Raw genomic sequence first — 15698 nt, 5'->3', positions numbered from 1 at the left:
AAATATGCTGGTACTGAGATGAGATGCTTGTGAGTGCTGGTGGAATGCGTATAATGTAGTTGATAAATAAATTTTGGAGACTGATTTGCTAGAGTGGTTCCTTTTATTAACAAGACATTGTCAGAGCCTTTAAAAAATATTAGCTTTGGTTTTAGGTATCATACTAAACTGACTTATCATGATCTCACAATGTATTGCACACTTTTAACTGTCCTTGAAGTCCATAATTACCTCTGATTGATATTGATATTGTCATGTTACCACGCTCTAGTCTAGACCCAAAAGCAGGGTCATCAGTGAAGTACAGCACTTAGCACTGAAATCATATTCATTACGAACTCCAATGTACAGGGAACAGAATACAACTGTGCTCCTGACTGGAGAGTACTACTGTTTATAAAATCAAAAATTTTAAAATATACAGACATGATACATTTAGAGAACCTTTCAGAAATTATAAATACTGAATAACAAATGTGCACAAGTGGTTGGGTTTGAACTGGTGACTAGGAGCATACCAGCCAGTGATGCTGATGGCTGTGCCACATTGCAAACGCCACAGTTCATGATATTACTTCCTCTCCTGGTGAAAAAGCCACCTGCTATTTCAGAACTTCTCATTGTAACCGACTGCAGCAGCTGCATATAGATCTTGCCTGTAGTCCTCTTTATGGCAGCACTGGTGGACACTTGTGTTTTGGTCATATTGTCACATCCTCTTCAGTATGATAAGTATCAAGGGTAGCCTCTTAAGTCACAGCTTCACATTTGTCAAGTGTCTACTCAGTTTCCTCGAAGCCTGCTTCATTGATGTGTACCTCAGAATTCTAGTAGGGCTTCATTTTTAGGACATCGATTACTTAACTGGGCTTTTGTCATCTTGGTGAATTATCATGTGCCTCCACTTCTTATTACTGCCTACACTATGCTTGTCCGTCCTCTTTTAGAATACCGCTGCACGGTGTGGGATCCTTACCAGATAGGACTGATCGTATACATCGAAAAAGTTCAAAGAAAGGCAGCATGTTTTGTATTATCGCGAAATATGGGAGAGAGTGTCACAGAAATGATACAGGATTTGGGCTGGAAATCTTTAAAAGAAAAGCATTTTTCGTTGCGATTGAATCTTCTCACAAAATTCCAATCACCAACTTTATTCTCCGAATGCAAAAATATTTTGTTGACACCCACCTACATACAGAGGAATGATCACCACAATAAAATATGGGAAATCAGAGCTCGTACGGAAAGATACAGGTGTTCATTCTTCCCGCGTGCTCTACAAGATTGGAATAATGGAGAATTGTGAAGGTGGTTCGATGAACCCTCTGCAGGCACTGTAATGTGATTTGCAGAGTATCCATGTAGATGTAACCAGAAACGCTTCAAGTAGACAAACGGTCTTCTCCTTCACCAACTCGACGATCCTGTTAGACGGTGTCGTCACATGCTACCTTAGCCCGGCCAGCCTCTGTATTGCCGGTGCGCACCACCAACTGTTTTCAGTGTTGTACTCCACGGACCGATCACACAAGCAAGCCAATGCTTCTGTGGACCACATGGAGCAGGATCCTCCTGCTCCTGTGCCCTGTAGTAGCGACTCTACACCACCTGTCACTCGGTGACTGCTGACTTGACAGACCTCCATCTCTTCCTCCTCATGACTGTCCTCCAATGGAAAGTTCGCAGCCTTTGGTCCCACAAAGACGATTTACGGCTGCTTTAGCATCGCAGCATCCCCTTGGACTCTGCCTTCAGGAAATGAAATTGCGCCCTCACGACTGCTTTGAGCTTTCACAATTCTTACCAACTCGTTTTGACCTTCCCGCTGAGGTCGGCATTCCGTCTCATCGGGGTGTTGAGCTGCTCATAAGGGATCCTTCCCTGCCTGACTTTCTCCTTCTGTACCATTTATGTCCCTCTGTCCTTCATTGTCACCAGGGCAGACTTCTTTCAGCTTATTGGGCAGCTACCTCCCCCATTTTTTGCTACTATGTGACTTTAATGCACATCATCCCCTCTGGGGTTCTCCCAGGACCTGTAAGAGTTGCCCTCTTTGCTGACCTTCTTAACAAACTTAATCTCTTCCGCCTTAACACTGGAGCACTCACTTTTTCAGACTCCTCACACATCTGTTCTCATTTGGACCTGTCCTTTTGCGCTGCCCAGCTTGCCCATCGTCTTGAGTGGTCCGTTCTCTCTGGTACCTACTCAAGTGACCATTTCTTGTGTGCTATCTGTTTGTTGACTCCTATCCCACCTGGCTGCAGGTGCAAATGGCAGCTTAGTAAGGCTGACTGGCAGCTTTACTCCTCCCTGGCGACCTTCGAAGAAAAAGATTTTCCCTGGTTGTGATGACCTGGTGGACTACGTCACCAATGTTATCCTTGCTACTCCAGAACGTTCCATTCCTTGCACTTCCTCATTATCACATTGTGTTCTAGTCCCTTGGTGGATTGAGGCATTCCGCGATGCGATTCGCACATGGAGATGTGCTCTCTCTGTATTTTTAACCACCATCCTATGATGGCATACTGCCTTCATTATAAACAGTTGGGTGCAAAGTGTCGTCGCGTCCTTTGGGATAGCAAAAGAGCTAGCTGGCTTTCATTCACTAGTTCTTTTACCAATTCCACCTTCCTCTGTCGTGTGGGGCAACCTCTGATAGCTCTCTGGGACCAAGATCCATTCCCCAATTTCCAGCCTGACTGTAGCAGGCAATGTTATTGTGGACCTCCAACACCTTGGGTCACCGTTTCGTGGAACTTTAAAGCACTTTGCATTATCACCCTGCCTTCCGGCATTGGAAACGAGTGGAGGCGGCTCGGGCAATACCCTTGTCTTCTCTGAATCGTGTGTGCTATAATGCCACCTTCACTATGAGGTAGCTCGATGATGCTCTCAATTCATCCCAATCCTCTGCCCCAGGACCGGACGCCATCCACATACAGATTTGCAGCACATTCTCTTGCGGGCAATCATTTCCTGCTTAACATACACAACTGCCTCTGGGCAGAGGGCACATTTCCCGGACGCTGGTTTGAAGCCATCATTGTACCCATACCTAAGTCTGGCAAGGACAAAAACCTTCCATCTAGCTACCACCCCATCTCTTTATCAGCTGCGTATGCAAGGTGATGGAACGTATGATTCATCCCTGGCTGGTGTGGTGGCTTGAGTCTCAACATTTACTAACGAATGCACTGTTTGGATTTAAAGCATGGTGTTCTGCAGTTGACCATCTCGTTACTTTGTGCACCCATGTCGTGAATGGTTTTCTGTGGAAATCCCAGACTGTGACAGTGTTGTTAGATTTGGAGGAGGCCTATAACACCTGCTGGACAACTGGTACTCTTTGTACATGGTGCTTCCGTGGGCGTCTGCACTTTTTCCTTCGGGCATTTTTACAAGACAGAGTTTTCAAGGTGTGTGTGGATTCTGCCTTGTCGGACACCTTTATCCAGGAAAAGTGTGCCTCAGGGTTCTGTCCTGAGCGCATCCTCTTTGCTATCACAATTAACACTGTAATGGCCTGTCTCCTGCTGGGCATCTCCGGCTCTCTTTTTGTAGATGATTTTGCCATCTATTGCAGTTCTCTGTGGACATGTCTCACTTAGCGGTGTCTTCAATGCTGTCTTGATCACCTCTACTCCTGGAGAATCAACAATGGCTTTTGCTTTTCCCCCGACAAAACAGTCTTTATTAACTTCTGGCAAACTATGAAATTTCTGGGGCTCGTGCTCGATAGGAAACTCTTTGTCCTCTCGTGTGTCTTACCTGGCAGCCTGCTGTATGTGATCCCTTAATCTCCTAAGAGTCCTCAATGGTATTTCCTGGACTGCTGATTGAACCACCACCACTCTCCTCCATTTGTACCGGTCTCTTGCCCGTTCGAAACTCAACTATGGGTGCTTTGTTTATGCATCTGCACATCCATCCCTCATATGCTGTCTCAACACTATCCACCTTCATGGCACCCGTTCGGCCACAGTGCCTTTTACACCAGCCTGGTTGAGAGTCTGTATGCTGAAGCTGCTGAACTCCCACTGTCCTACCTCCATGATTTTCTCCTCAGCAGGTATGCACACCGTTTTTCTGCCATGATGGCCACCCCTCCTGTGCCGCCTCCTTTGATGATTCCTTCGATCGTCAGTATGGGGTTTGTCCCTCTTCTCTGTCACCTCCTGGAGTCCTCTTTCACCACTTACTACAGTGGCTTAACTTCACACTACCTGCAACTTACCCGGTGGGTGTGAATCCTTCACCACCTTGGCTTCGTGAACTTTCCATTTCCATGTTAAACTTGGCCTTAATTTGATCCTAAGGACACAACTCCAGCCTCGGTCTATCGCCTCTAGTTTCACGACCTTCACATGGAACTTCGCAATAGTACCTTTGTCTACACTGATTGCTCTCAGACTGACCATGGGGTCGGGTGAACACTCATCAGTATTTACAGCCGAGCTCTTCGCCTTGTATCAGGCCACAGAATACATCAGACGACACAACCTTTCCAATTGTGTCCTCTGCTCAGACTCACTCAGTGCTCTCCAAAGTCTATGTGCGCTGTACGCTGCTCATCCCTTAGTGTAGTGGGTCCAGGAAAACTGTCATTTGCTCAGTCTTCGTGGAGCCGGTGTCATGTATCTGTGGGTCCCTGGTCATATCGGTCTGCCAGGAAACAACGTTGCTGACGCAGCTGCCAAAGCTGCAGTCCTCGTACCTCAGCCCACAAGTACCTATATTCCCTCCGATGAACTCTGCATTGACATCTGTGTGGAGGTGGTGTCCCTTTGCCATTGCCAATGGTCCTCCCTTCGCGGAAATAAGCTTCGGCTTATTAAGCCTCCCCCAGCACCTTGGACAACCTCCTCTTGGCCCTCCCGCCGTGAGGAGATTATTTTAACTCTGCTGCATATTGGGCACTGCCTTTTTAGCCAATGTCGTTTGCTCAGTGGCGCCACCCCGCCACTTTGTCCATATAACAAATTTTAACTGTCTGCCACTTCCTGCTGGAATGCCCTTTTTTTTTATTTAACCATTTGTGTTCCAGCTTGGGTTTGCTGTCTGATTTATCAGCTGTTTTAGTGAATGACATGCGGGCTGTCGACCACGTTTTACTTTTTATCTGCCGAAGCAGTGTGGCCAAGACCATTTAATTTTTAGTTTTGGACCTCCATTTCTGCATGGTGTTTCTTACCATTTTTCCATTTGCCTGTTTTTAGCTGTCTTCTAGTCTGTCCATTGGGACTGATGTGTAGTCGTTAAACTCCTCTGTGTGTTCATGTTCTATAGTTTAGACTTGGGCTCGTATGACCCCAGTTGCTTTTTGTGCCCTAAAGCGATATGATATGATACGATACGGTACGATAAGATACGTTCAAAGGTGGCTTCAGTGATAGATAGTCCAACTGGGATAACTCTTCTAGTCAGCCTCACCAATCTCTATTTGCCAGAATCTTGTCCGCATATCAATAGTTAAGAAATACTTCGCCCTTTCCAAGTGGTCTAAACTGCCATCAATATGCAGCTTCGATAGACATAATTTTCCATGATTATGTTCAGTCATCATTAGTCAATACATAATTGCCATTTGCCGTCTTTCTTCCGCCAAGGACTGCAGGAGAGGGCCAAAGAATCCATAGGCTCATTGTCATTATCTGTTGTTCTGTCAGTGAGACCCTGTAAGACTTAAAATTAATTGATGGATGATTTCCAGTGTTGTTACAGTGTTTTACCATGTCCAACTTGGTCTGTCTTCTGTCAGCTCAGGATTTGAAAGCACCTGAACTTTTGCGTAGAACAAATAAACTCTTTGATGTTCTTCCGTAGTCAGGCTAGATCCTATTTGCAGTTTGAGAGATTTGTCTCCTGTGTCACCTACAGTGGTAGCTGGAGCACGACTCTTGGTCAATAACGCTAAGTGGGCGTTTGTTGGCTGGTTCATCTGCCCATATACACACAATGTCAGGAATGAGTGTGGCTGCGTATGACAATTGTTGTTGTGTGGTTTTTTGAGTCATTTGTCTTCTAACTGGTGTGATGTGGTCTGCCACGAATTCCTCTCCTTTGCCAACCTCCTCATCTCACAGTAGCACTTGCCACCTACGTTCTCAGTTATTTGCTGGATGTATTCCAACTTGTCTCTTACTCTACAGTTTTTGCCCTCTACAGTTCCCTCTAGTACCATGGAAGTCATACCTTCATATCTTAACAGATGTCCTATCATGATGTCCCTTCTCCTTGTCAGTATTTTCCACACTTTCCTTTCCTCCCCGATTTCATGATCTGAGATCAGTTGGTACATTAATCCCTCCATAGCCAGTTTTGTTAAACCTAACTGTAAAACAATTTTATTTGCTTCATAAAATGTCTCAATGCATTAACATACAACCTCAGTCACTGCAGTGAATAAAATGGTTTTCCAATTTCAGCCAAAGCAGTTTCCCTTTTTGCAGGGGCTAAGGTATGTTATGTGGCAATGGCAGTCACAATAGAGTAACATCCAGGATGGTTACACTAGAGGATTTGCAGTTCACGTAATTAAGTGGGTTGAAAATACTAAAAATTCTGCTACTGTTAGTAGAAGTTCCATTAAGTTTTAGATGGATTATCACCGTGTTGAACAGAAGATTGAGAATGTGACAGGTTGTGTAGTGGGCATAGAAGATGGCAAAAATTGTTCATGTTGTTTCACTTGAAGGTATTCACTCCACGCATACTGATGAAGATATTGTGTTCATATATCAAAAGAAACCTTGGGATGAAAGCTGGAAGATTTAAAACCGTAGTATTTATTTGTTTATTGTACTTCAGCACATTAGTAATATAATTTAAAAAATAAAATTTTGTTTGAACTTAGCCTGCAGCAATAATGTTAATAATCAAATTTCTGTAATTGTTTTTGTGTTTTGTTGGTTGTGAAAGATCGTTACTGTGTAAGCTGTTAATAAGATACGGTTTCACAGTTTTACTGTTGCCTTAAATACTTACATCCACTACTTTTCTATTGTAAATTTTCAGGAATTTGACCATCCACACATACTACTCAGTGACAACAACAGTATATTTTACAGTATGGTTGAACAGACTGGAAAGGCAGCAGCAGAAGAACTGAGAGCAATAGCAGAAGAAGTAAGTTGGCAGATACATAAATGATACGTAATTTGTCCTGTTATGCACAATAATATATATGGTACACATCAAGCAGAATGTAAAGTCTTCATAAATGTAGGTGCAAGTCTGAGAACTACCAGCAACTAAGTGGTTGTTGTGTGGCATTCTTTGATATCAGTTAAAGTTGCTAAGAAAGAAAAGGTTTCGTTTAGTGTTGAGTTTAAACCACATAGTGATGTATCTCAAACAGTCTATATAGTTTATTGAATCGTTTGTGGTGAGCAGGTTAGGTGAACAATCTGATATTCGGTGTAGCTTTTAAGTTTCAAGAAAAACGAATATCAGCAGGAAAGGTGATAATTGACAAACTATAAACTGAGCTTCAATAGAAGCAGTGTGATAGTTAAGAAAGTGCACAACTACTGAAAGTGATGTGAACCTTCAATAAAATTTGAACTAGACATGCCTTTTTAGCCACTGGGCAAGGGAGAATTGAGGATAGGTGATAAAAACCTGCAGACTGTTGCACTGTAGAACAGAAGATTCAATTTACCAGATCAGAGGACAAATATTTAAGTTTATAATAAGCAATTTTGTAAACAGTGTTTCTGGAGCCATTGTTGTCTCTTCTCATAAATCTGATACGTAAGGGCAGTAAGGTAATTATCAAACAAGTCTGTAAAATAACTAGTGACCCATCTGGCTTCACATGCGTCGTACTAACTGGACAACTTACCTGGCTATCAGTAATAACTGAAATACATAAACCCTCCTCATAAATTGGTCTGTATGTCAGTGGAAACTGTATCGGAGTCCCTACAGTAGTTTCTGAGATCAGACTTCACATACAGACAAAAAATACAGGGAGTATCAAAAAGAATTATCAGATTAAAAAAAAATAGTGACCATTAATATGGTTGTGATGTGTGTGAACAATGTACTGTTCAAAAGAACAAACTACATAGTTTTACATGGTTCCTGCTAGGTAGCAAAAGTATGCGCCCACTTCAGTTCTAGTAAAAATGGTGATGGGACAACAGAAACTGTTGTGTTTCTTGATGCAATAATTTACCGACAGCCATATGTATTGTAGAAATTTATTTTATGAACTTCTTATGTTGGCTGTTGGTAAAGTGTTGCATCAAGAAATACATGCCAGCCATTGTCCTACCATCCATAATGGATCAGCAAAGAAAGTGTTGTGTGTTCAAAGTTTCGTGCAGTGGCAATCAGTAATAACTTTCAGACTACATATGGTGTGGATTCTGCTAAAGCACAGAGCATTAGATAATGGCATGAACAATTCAAAGAAATGGGTTGTTTGTGTAAAGGCAAATCGCCGGTTATCCCACTGTGTGCGGCACAGATGTTGAATGCACCCGCCATAGTTTCACCAGGAGTTCACAGAAACCCATTCGCAGTGCTGTTAAACAGCTGAACATGCAACTGATGTCAACCTGATGTGTGTTGCTTCAATGTTTACACAGGAAACTATACAGAATTCTGCAGCCAGCTCTCCTTGAAGGTGACAAACAACAATGTGAGGACTTCTGGAATTTCATTCTTGGCAATTTGGAGGCTGACAGTTTTCTTCCACGCTTAGTGTTCAGGGCGAGGCAACATTACATTTTAATGGAAAGGTGAACAGTTGTAAAGTGAGAATACGGGGTACAGAACAACCACATGAAGTTGTACAACATGAGGGACTCCCCAAACTATAATGTTTTTTTTTGTGCAGTTTCACGAGGAAAGGTGTATGGTCCATTTTACTTTGCCGAGAACACTGTTACAGGAAGCACATATCTCGATATGCGTGAGAACTTTATTTTTCCACAGTTGAAGACGGATTCAAACTACTTCATTTATCAACAGGATGGGGGCACTGCCACACTGGCATGTGGAAGTACAGAAACTTTTGAATCTAAGGATTATTGAATGATAGATCGGTCACACTGAACCAAATGATTCAACCCTAAATTACTGTCCTCAAAGGTCACCGGACATGACTGTGTGTGATCATTTCTTGTGAGGGTTCATAAGACTCTGTTTATGTGTCTCCATTCCCAGCAACAATGAATGAACAGAGACATCGCATAACAGCAGCTGTGGAAGCTGTAACTCAAGACGTGCTCACTGCAGTGTGAGAACAATTTGACTACTCCATTGACATATGCTGTGCATCTCAAGGGGGCATATTGAACACCTATGAAATGGCATGAAAAATAAATTTTTTAGTTTCCCTTCGATCAAAACACACAAAAAAAATTGACATATTTATTAGTTTCAGAAATGGACATGCCAAATTGAATGACACTTTGTTGATACACCCTGCATGTGGATTTTAATTTACAACATACAAAAGTTATGTACTAGAGGATGGCCTTACAACCTGAAATCTAGGTCACACAGTAATAATAAAGTTTGTGAAACAAGGCTAAAAAGTGTTTGTTTAGTTAATACAATGGAGAATGTTTCACAAACATCCCCACAGTTCAGTCAGTTAAAATATATAAAAGCTTTGAAATTTCATTTTGTCTGTAAGTCTGACAAATCTACAGGAACCAACAGAACAACATTAACTCAGGGATATATAAAAACAAAGATGAGGTGACTTACCGAACAAAAGCGCTGGCAGGTCGATAGACACACAAACAAACACAAACACACACACAAAATTCAAGCTTTCGCAACAAACTGTTGCCTCATCAGGAAAGAGGGAAGGAGAGGGGAAGACGAAAGGAAGTGGGTTTTAAGGGAGAGGGTAAGGAGTCATTCCAATCCCGGGAGCGGAAAGACTTACCTTAGGGGGAAAAAAGGACAGGTATACACTCGCACACACGCACACGTGCGTGTGTGCGAGTGTATACCTGTCCTTTTTTCCCCCTAAGGTAAGTCTTTCCGCTCCCGGGATTGGAATGACTCCTTACCCTCTCCCTTAAAACCCACTTCCTTTCGTCTTCCCCTCTCCTTCCCTCTTTCCTGATGAGGCAACAGTTTGTTGCGAAAGCTTGAATTTTGTGTGTGTGTTTGTGTTTGTTTGTGTGTCTATCGACCTGCCAGCGCTTTTGTTCGGTAAGTCACCTCATCTTTGTTTTTATATATAATTTTTCCCACGTGGAATGTTTCCTTCCATTATATTAACTCAGGGATAGATTGATTGGTTAATTAATTATTTATTCATTTATGTTATTCGTAGATCTTGACAAGGAGAACCTTCAGGGATTTCGAACAGGCGTTGGCGTTGGCGCCTTCACTCCTAAGAGTGGTTTGAGGCAGCTCTCCCTGTTGGTCATCCTGTGCAAGCTTTGTAACCTCTGAATAACTACTGTAACTTATACCCATTTGAACCTGCTTACCATATTCATCAATCGGCCTCCATTTACTATTGTTACCCCTGCCCCCAATAATTTGCCTCATTTGCATGCAAGTCCATATTCTAGACAACTGTGTTCAGAATAGACTTCCTAATATTTATATTTGATGGTAACAAATTTCTCTTTTTTAGAAATACTTCTTTTGCTATTGTCACTCTGAAATTATGCCATCCATACTTCAGCCATCATCAAATGTTTTGTTGGCCAGGTAGCAAAACTCGTCTACTGATTTTTAGTGGCTGATGTCATGATCTAATTTGATCAGCATTGCCTGATTTAATTAGACAACATTTCTTTAACCTTGTCTTATTTTTGTTCATGTTCATCTTTAACCTCCTGTCTGTTTCAAAAGGCAGTATGTCTGTTAAGCTGCTCTTCAAAGTCCTTTGCTGTCTCTGACAGCCAAGCATACATGAATAAGACATCTAAAGTGTAGAAATTTAATTTGTACGCTACATGAAAAGCGAAATATAAATATAGTGCTTAGTACAATTTGTTCTTACTCCAAACGGTTGTTTCATTAGTTACAGTAAAGGCCTGCTTGTTGATCTTCATGATAAATTGTTTGTAAAACCAGAATGACTAAAAATGCTAAGTATTCCGATCACACTCCTGTTGGGCTAAAATGTTGCTGCAATTTGTTTAAATTATGTACCTTTCTTATGTTTACTGTGTGATTAATTAATATTTGTCTTTCGTTCAGTCTTACAGAAGTAGAACACACAAAAAGTCATCTTGAGGATAAAAAAAGACAAGAAGTCAGAGGAAGAATACAGATGACGGTGGTGATTTCAAAGTGCTAAAGCGTGCCACTGTAATGTTTCCAGCTGCAGTGCATGGCAGGGCAGGACAGAGAAGGCAACAGTCAAAGAAATCAGCACAAGAAAAGGCAGTGAACCATCATTCACTTTCTCATTTCGTGTATCATCTCATACTATTTATTTTATTCCACATATTCTTTTAATGCATTGTCATGTTTTATATGTAGTCAGTTGAATGTTTGTATTTGTGTGAAATAAGTCATGCATGAAGACGAAGGAGATGAAAATGTTATATCTAAAGCTATATTTTAATTGCAAGACACCATTTACAGAGTGACGACTTGGTGCTAAATGATGTAAAGGAACAAATGTATACTTCCTGAGACATCCAGAGAACCTTTTTTAACTAAATGATTACTTTGTGAAAATAATAAAACATGAAATGTGAAACTCACATTCATCTACCTTATTTCTGTCGCCTCTCCCCCCTCCTTTTCCCATTGTAAAATCACTTACATTTGCTCACCGTATTGGAACATGATAGGACATTAAGTCAAGGAACCCCTGTGCTGCATTATTCAAGCTCTTCCTCCTGACAATTTTTGAGGCTCCCTTTGCAGATCCTCCATCTATTTTAGAATGAACAAAACTTTTCAAATGGATCAGCATACCACTTAAATTCTTGTTAACATAATCTAATTAAAAATATGTATAAGAGTGTGGCTTCAGTTACCTGAGACTGCAGTCGTGTGCCAGATGTTCTGCCATATTCCTCTTTCCATTACAGGAGCTGGGTATTGGTTGTTACCCTTTGATCTAAGATTTGTTGTATTTCTGTCACTATCCCTTTGCATAACCAATCAGAAGCTTCCAGTTGTCTCACTGTAATTCCTACTGGGTACATTTCGAGGATTACTAGGAAAGCAAAGCACTGGTTGGCGTACTGCCGAAGGCCCCTGTTTAATCTGATGAGCACACACACTTGTGTGCACACTGAAGGAGTTGCCTGTTCCTCATGCACCAAAATCTGTACCCAGACATTTGTTTTTTAGCCTATTATTGATGTGAAAATGGCATCATTATAGGTTCTCACTGCATGCAGTGGTAGCATGTAGTTCTATGTTGATGTGCAGACAATGTTAGACATTTTGTTAAAATAATCTGAATATACTGTGTTAAGTTATGCTTCGTTGTACAAGGTTGTGCTTTTCATCTTGGTCTCAAAGGTATCGCATGACTGACTGGTGATACATATGCTTTATAATATAACAGTTGGATATCTATGTAATGAAGTTGACTTGTGAATGGTTGGGGCTCTGTGGGGGCTATGGTAAATTTTTTGTTTATGCATCATCACCATATCCGGGAGCTAACACGTAGAATGAAGTAAACATGAATCACTGAAGAAGGCACACATGATTTCCTTCCTTAAAATCTCTCTGCAGGGAAAGTATGGTGAGCTGGTGGGTACTTATCATTTTGGGTCCATAGAACTGCTGCCCATACCACCACAGTATACTCTGGCCGTAAGTTATCGTGTACTAATGTGCTCCAGCACAGTGTAAATACCGCACTAGAATTATGCCGTTTCTCTTTGAATGCGTGCTCACATGCAAATAAGAGGTGAAAACATGTTTTGTACCCTTCTCTCCACAATAATTAGAAACCAGCATCAGGTGCTGAAATCAATGATGGTCAGCTGCGCTCCAATAAATTTGGAGGAGGAGTGCAGTTGTCTGTTTTTGACTGCACATGCTCTGATGTGATGATGTCATTCCTTCTGGCACTAAGAGTGCTACATTGCTCACAACACCAGATCAATAGTTTCTTTGAAAATGGATGTAGCATATTGCTCAAATTACTCTGAGGGGTTTATTAGGAGTGACAGAAGCAATGGCTCTGTGGGGATGTGGTTGACAGCAGGTAATTTGTTAGCCTGGGTTCAGTTCCTGCTGCTACTAATATATTTTTTCTTCATTTTAGCTTATTCCTTCCAATGTTAAGCAATTAATTATAAAATTTGAATATATTTAAACAGTTCAGTTTATACACTCAAAATTAATATATTAAGTTAAAATTACTCCCATTGTAAGTTGAAAAGTTACCAGCCAACGCATGGTAACACATTTGTAAAATTGCACATGGGCTACCACTGATCCCCGTGCATAGTTCAGGTAGAGCACTACCTTCAGACTCAATGTCTAAAATCCTTAGAAATAAAATTTATAAGCATTACATGTTGTTAAATACCTTCTGTGATGCAGATAAACCCTAGTTTTCATGTTAGTGTCATTTATTAACAGTATCAGTGATAGCTTTTGCATTTCCTGTTAATTGCAATGAGCCCAAATACCGAGCAGTTCACTAGTAGTATTAAACAGAGCATCTAGTACCCACAGGAATAAGAGCAGAGAAAGGTAACCAATATTTGATTTGAAACTTAATTTTTAAAAGGGAAAAGCAATGCTGCAGGACAAACAGCAGAATTTTGTAAGGCAAATACAGTTTTAGAATGTATTCATTGCACCCCAAATGGAAACTGAATAATTCATAAATAAGCTTGAATATGGACTAAACAGGCTCCATCCAGACAAAAAGTCATTAGTGCTGTGTGGGGACATAAACATTGATTTACTTGGAACCAGCAAAATAAGAGCTACTGCTCAACCTCATAGATGCTTTAAACTTAAAACAGACCATAAAGACCACAGAAAGAATCACAAAAATTACTGCCACTTACCTGGATTAGATATTTGTGAATACAAACAGTTTTGGACAATGTAAAAGTACAAGCCTTTATCATGAAGCTAAAGTTGTTACCCTACAAAGCTGCTTGCTGCCCACCCAGAACTAAAAACAACAGTGAAAGGTGGGAAGAATTTCAACAAACGGATGACACCAACAGAAATTCTTTAACATTTTTCTGTGATTACTTTGAAATTGTATTCCCTCTCAAAACACAAGTAATGAGGTGAGTGTTCAAAAGCAAAGAGATAAATAACAACAGGTACCAAAATATTGGGTGCAAGGAAAAGAGAATTACTCAGATATGGGAGAAACAATAACGGAACGCCTTTTCTGCACAACTACATTTAGAAATACCTTCAAATGTACAAGAGACTGATAGTCCAGGCAAAAAAAAAAAAAAAAAAAAAAAAAAACAAAAAAACAAAAGCCAATGATAAGTTCATAATGGAGTCGGTAAATAAAAGCCAAGCAGTATGGAAAGTAATAAAGAAGGAAGCAAGTAGTGTCCCCTAAAATGGAAAACATCACTCTGAACCAGGAGAAGAAGAGTAAAAGTGATCCACAACACATTGCAAATCTTTTGAGTGTAACTGCAAATATCACAAATAATTTGTCAGTGACAAAACAGATACCAGAAAGAAACAGAAGCAAAAAGTGCAGTCGTGTTCCTCCTGTCTCTTCGTGAACCTACTACAGATGAAATAATCCATGTTGCATCAACTCTTACAAAAAGGTCATCAAGAATTGATGGTGTTCGTGATTGCATCATAAAGAAATGTATTACAGGCATTTTACTGCCTGGTGAGGGTACAGTAAGTTGATCTTTAATGACTGGCACATTTTCAGACTAAAAAAATTGCTGAAGTGGTCCCTATTCCCAAGATAGGAGGTAAATAAAAGTACAGACCAACTGCCGTACTGGGCTTCAACAAAATCATAGAAAAGTAATGTATAATATGTTAATGAAATTTTTAGAGAATAACAAAATTCTCACTGATATTCAGCAGGCACTCAGGAAAAACAAATAAACTAGTGCCGTTTGATGTCATACGCAATGCCCTGCAAACAATGAATAAAAAAGTGACACTGGTATTTTTTTAGATTTAAGTAAAGCATTTGACATCTGGCCCATAACATACTGTTCGACAAGCTCCAAGTATATGGCATAGAGGCATTGCACTAAAATGGTTCACTTCATACTTGACAAATTGGAAACAGGAAATACAAATAAGACATTAACTAAATGAAAACACTAGGATTTTTCTCAGATGCAAAAATGCTAAAAAAAGTGTCACAGATACATCCTTAGGCCAACCAACTTTCTTTTCTGTATAAACAAATATGGTCTTGACACTGGATCACAAATACTTTCTTTACAGATGACACAAGCGTCCTTATTACGGGAAACACCCGAAGTCAATTAAAAGTGGCTGTAAATAAAACTTTAGCACAGTTGGATAGATTTCAAGGGAATAAGTAAACTACTAATACACAAAAATAACATTCCTATATTTTTTGTTTCAAAGGTGGTACATGCAACACCAGTGTGACAAACTCCAACAAAATTTCATCTTCTTTGGAAACAAAGTATTTAGATATATGGCATACACATATAAACAAAATAAATGGAATAAAAAATGTTATAGTCCACAGTTAGTTACTCACTGTTACAGCAAGCACTGTCCGAATTTGCTACTTT

General features: G+C 40.5%; 1 protein-coding gene across 4 annotated transcripts in view; it reads left to right on the top strand.

Annotated features, from left to right (window-relative positions):
- The window catches only part of LOC126458284 (probable multidrug resistance-associated protein lethal(2)03659), a 268997-nt gene extending 257294 nt beyond the window's left edge, over positions 1-11703 (top strand). For all 4 annotated transcript variants that reach the window (XM_050095219.1, XM_050095218.1, XM_050095217.1 and 1 more), the window contains 2 exons: positions 7024-7134; positions 11194-11703. In XM_050095219.1, coding sequence (XP_049951176.1) covers positions 7024-7134; positions 11194-11229 — 147 coding nt within the window. In that variant the 3' untranslated portion in view covers positions 11230-11703. The remainder of the gene's footprint in view (positions 1-7023; positions 7135-11193) is intronic.
- The last annotated feature ends 3995 nt before the right edge of the window (positions 11704-15698 follow it).

The sequence above is a fragment of the Schistocerca serialis genome, chromosome 2 (genome assembly GCF_023864345.2).
Source record: "Schistocerca serialis cubense isolate TAMUIC-IGC-003099 chromosome 2, iqSchSeri2.2, whole genome shotgun sequence".
Classification (NCBI taxonomy): domain Eukaryota; kingdom Metazoa; phylum Arthropoda; class Insecta; order Orthoptera; family Acrididae; genus Schistocerca; species Schistocerca serialis.
This window is presented reverse-complemented; position numbering and strand designations above follow the sequence as displayed.